This window comes from Cryptosporidium hominis (genome assembly GCF_000006425.1).
Source record: "Cryptosporidium hominis TU502 chromosome 7 CHRO017041, whole genome shotgun sequence".
Classification (NCBI taxonomy): Eukaryota; Apicomplexa; class Conoidasida; order Eucoccidiorida; family Cryptosporidiidae; genus Cryptosporidium; species Cryptosporidium hominis.
In genome coordinates this window covers 31-1,742 of record NW_666632.1, presented here as the reverse complement: position 1 = coordinate 1,742, position 1,712 = coordinate 31, and the positions used below count along the sequence as shown (strand labels likewise).

The following is a 1,712-nucleotide window of genomic DNA, read 5'->3' as shown; positions in this document are numbered from 1 at the left end:
GAACTTTATTAGGATACATAAATGAAGGTGGGAATGTTATAGTAACAAATTCTTTTGTAGATAGACATTCATTTACAGATGATGGTATGCTTTCAATAATGATAGATACTCATGAGACAATGTTTGAATTAAAACAAAAGACAAATTCTAGATTGCAGGTTATTGGATGGTATAGTACATGTTCTGGTATTAATTCAGTAAGTTGTGCAGTGAATAACTGGTTTAAGACAGATATTGGTAGTTCAAAATTTCAACAAACTCCATTATTATCTGAGCCTATTCATATTGTTGTGGATCCTTCATTTTCAAATGGAAAGTTATCTATTAATGGATATATTCAAATTCAATCAACATGGACAAATTCTATAGTTTCAATTTTTAGACCAATTCCATTAGATATTGTTGCAAGCCCATGTGAAAGACTTCATATTTCAAGGATTTTAAGACCATTACTTGAGAAACATCATTTAAATGCTGTAGGAATTCCTCCAAAGAGTCTTCCTAGAACAATTCTTGGTCCAGAGGATGAAATATGTACAGTTTTACCTTTAAATAATTCAAATTATAATTTACAATCTGGTGATGTTTCTCAATTATTAACAAAACTTATTCTTCTAGTTCAGAGATGTCAGAATTATGTAAGGAAAGTACTTTCTGGTGAAGTTTCTATGGATCCAATGATAGGAAGACAGNATTGATTATGCTATTCATTCTATTTATGATTTTGAATATAATATTTATAATATCATTAAAAGCAATTCTACTCAAGATGCATTAATTATTGGATGTCTAACAGAACTAACAAGAGTTCAACTTTCACTTTCAGAGAAACTTCAATCATTAATAATTACTTGATTTCTTAATTTATTTTAGATATTGGATTCTTTTTCTTTGAATTATTACTTATTATATCTCGTGCTAATTGTGTTAACTTTTTTTTTTTTTTTAAATTGTTTTTATTCTTTTTCTTGTTGATTATTTTTAAATTTATTTCTTTAATTAATAAAAGAAAATATTTGTTTTTCTTTTCATATGTATAACTTGGATTGTTTCTCCTTCATTTTCTGTTTTAGGAGGAAGAGAAGGAGGAGGAAAAAGAAGAGGAAGAGGAAAAAGAAGAGGAAGAGGAAGAAAAAGAGAAGGTATCACGGATGAAAATGGCGAAAAAAATAATCCAAACATAAAATTATAAGTTATAAAACTAGTCTATCATATCCAACTCTCATCAGGACTCATATTTATCTCATTAAAAAAAAAGAAGGAAATCTCATTTTTGCTTCTCTTTGCAATCATTCATACTTCTTAATTCCTTTCTACAAGCCTTCTGAAGAAGTTCAATATCCACTTCAGAAGGAGGAAAGAAGATATATCTTACAACACTTCCTCTAATAAAGCAATTCTTGAGAGATCCCAAATGAATAAAACTCTCGTTTTGATTTACTGTTGTATTATTTAGCTTTATATTCAAATATTGATCAATACTATGTAAAGTTCCTGTTATTTGTAAATCATTCTTGAGCTCCACTGTTACCACTACCTGTTTCTCTATTAGAGTTTGTAGAAAATTAAAAAATAGCTTTAAAGGGAAATTTCAATTAATTAAAAGTTAAATGTAAAAATTTGGTTGGTAGTGTCAAAACTCTTAATGGAGAAGAGGAGAAAGAAGAGAAGAAGAGGAGGAAGAGGGGGGGGGGGATGAAAGAAAATAGGAG

The 1,712-nt window shown here is 28.6% G+C and overlaps 1 protein-coding gene across 1 annotated transcript; it reads left to right on the top strand.

The window, feature by feature from the left end:
- Nucleotides 1–86: 86 nt before the first annotated feature.
- Nucleotides 87–698, top strand: Chro.70132 (hypothetical protein). The annotated part of the gene is made up of 1 exon (XM_659966.1): nt 87–698. The coding sequence occupies one exon, from the start codon at nt 87–89 to the stop codon at nt 696–698; it is 612 nt and encodes a 203-aa protein (XP_665058.1).
- The last annotated feature ends 1,014 nt before the right edge of the window (nt 699–1,712 follow it).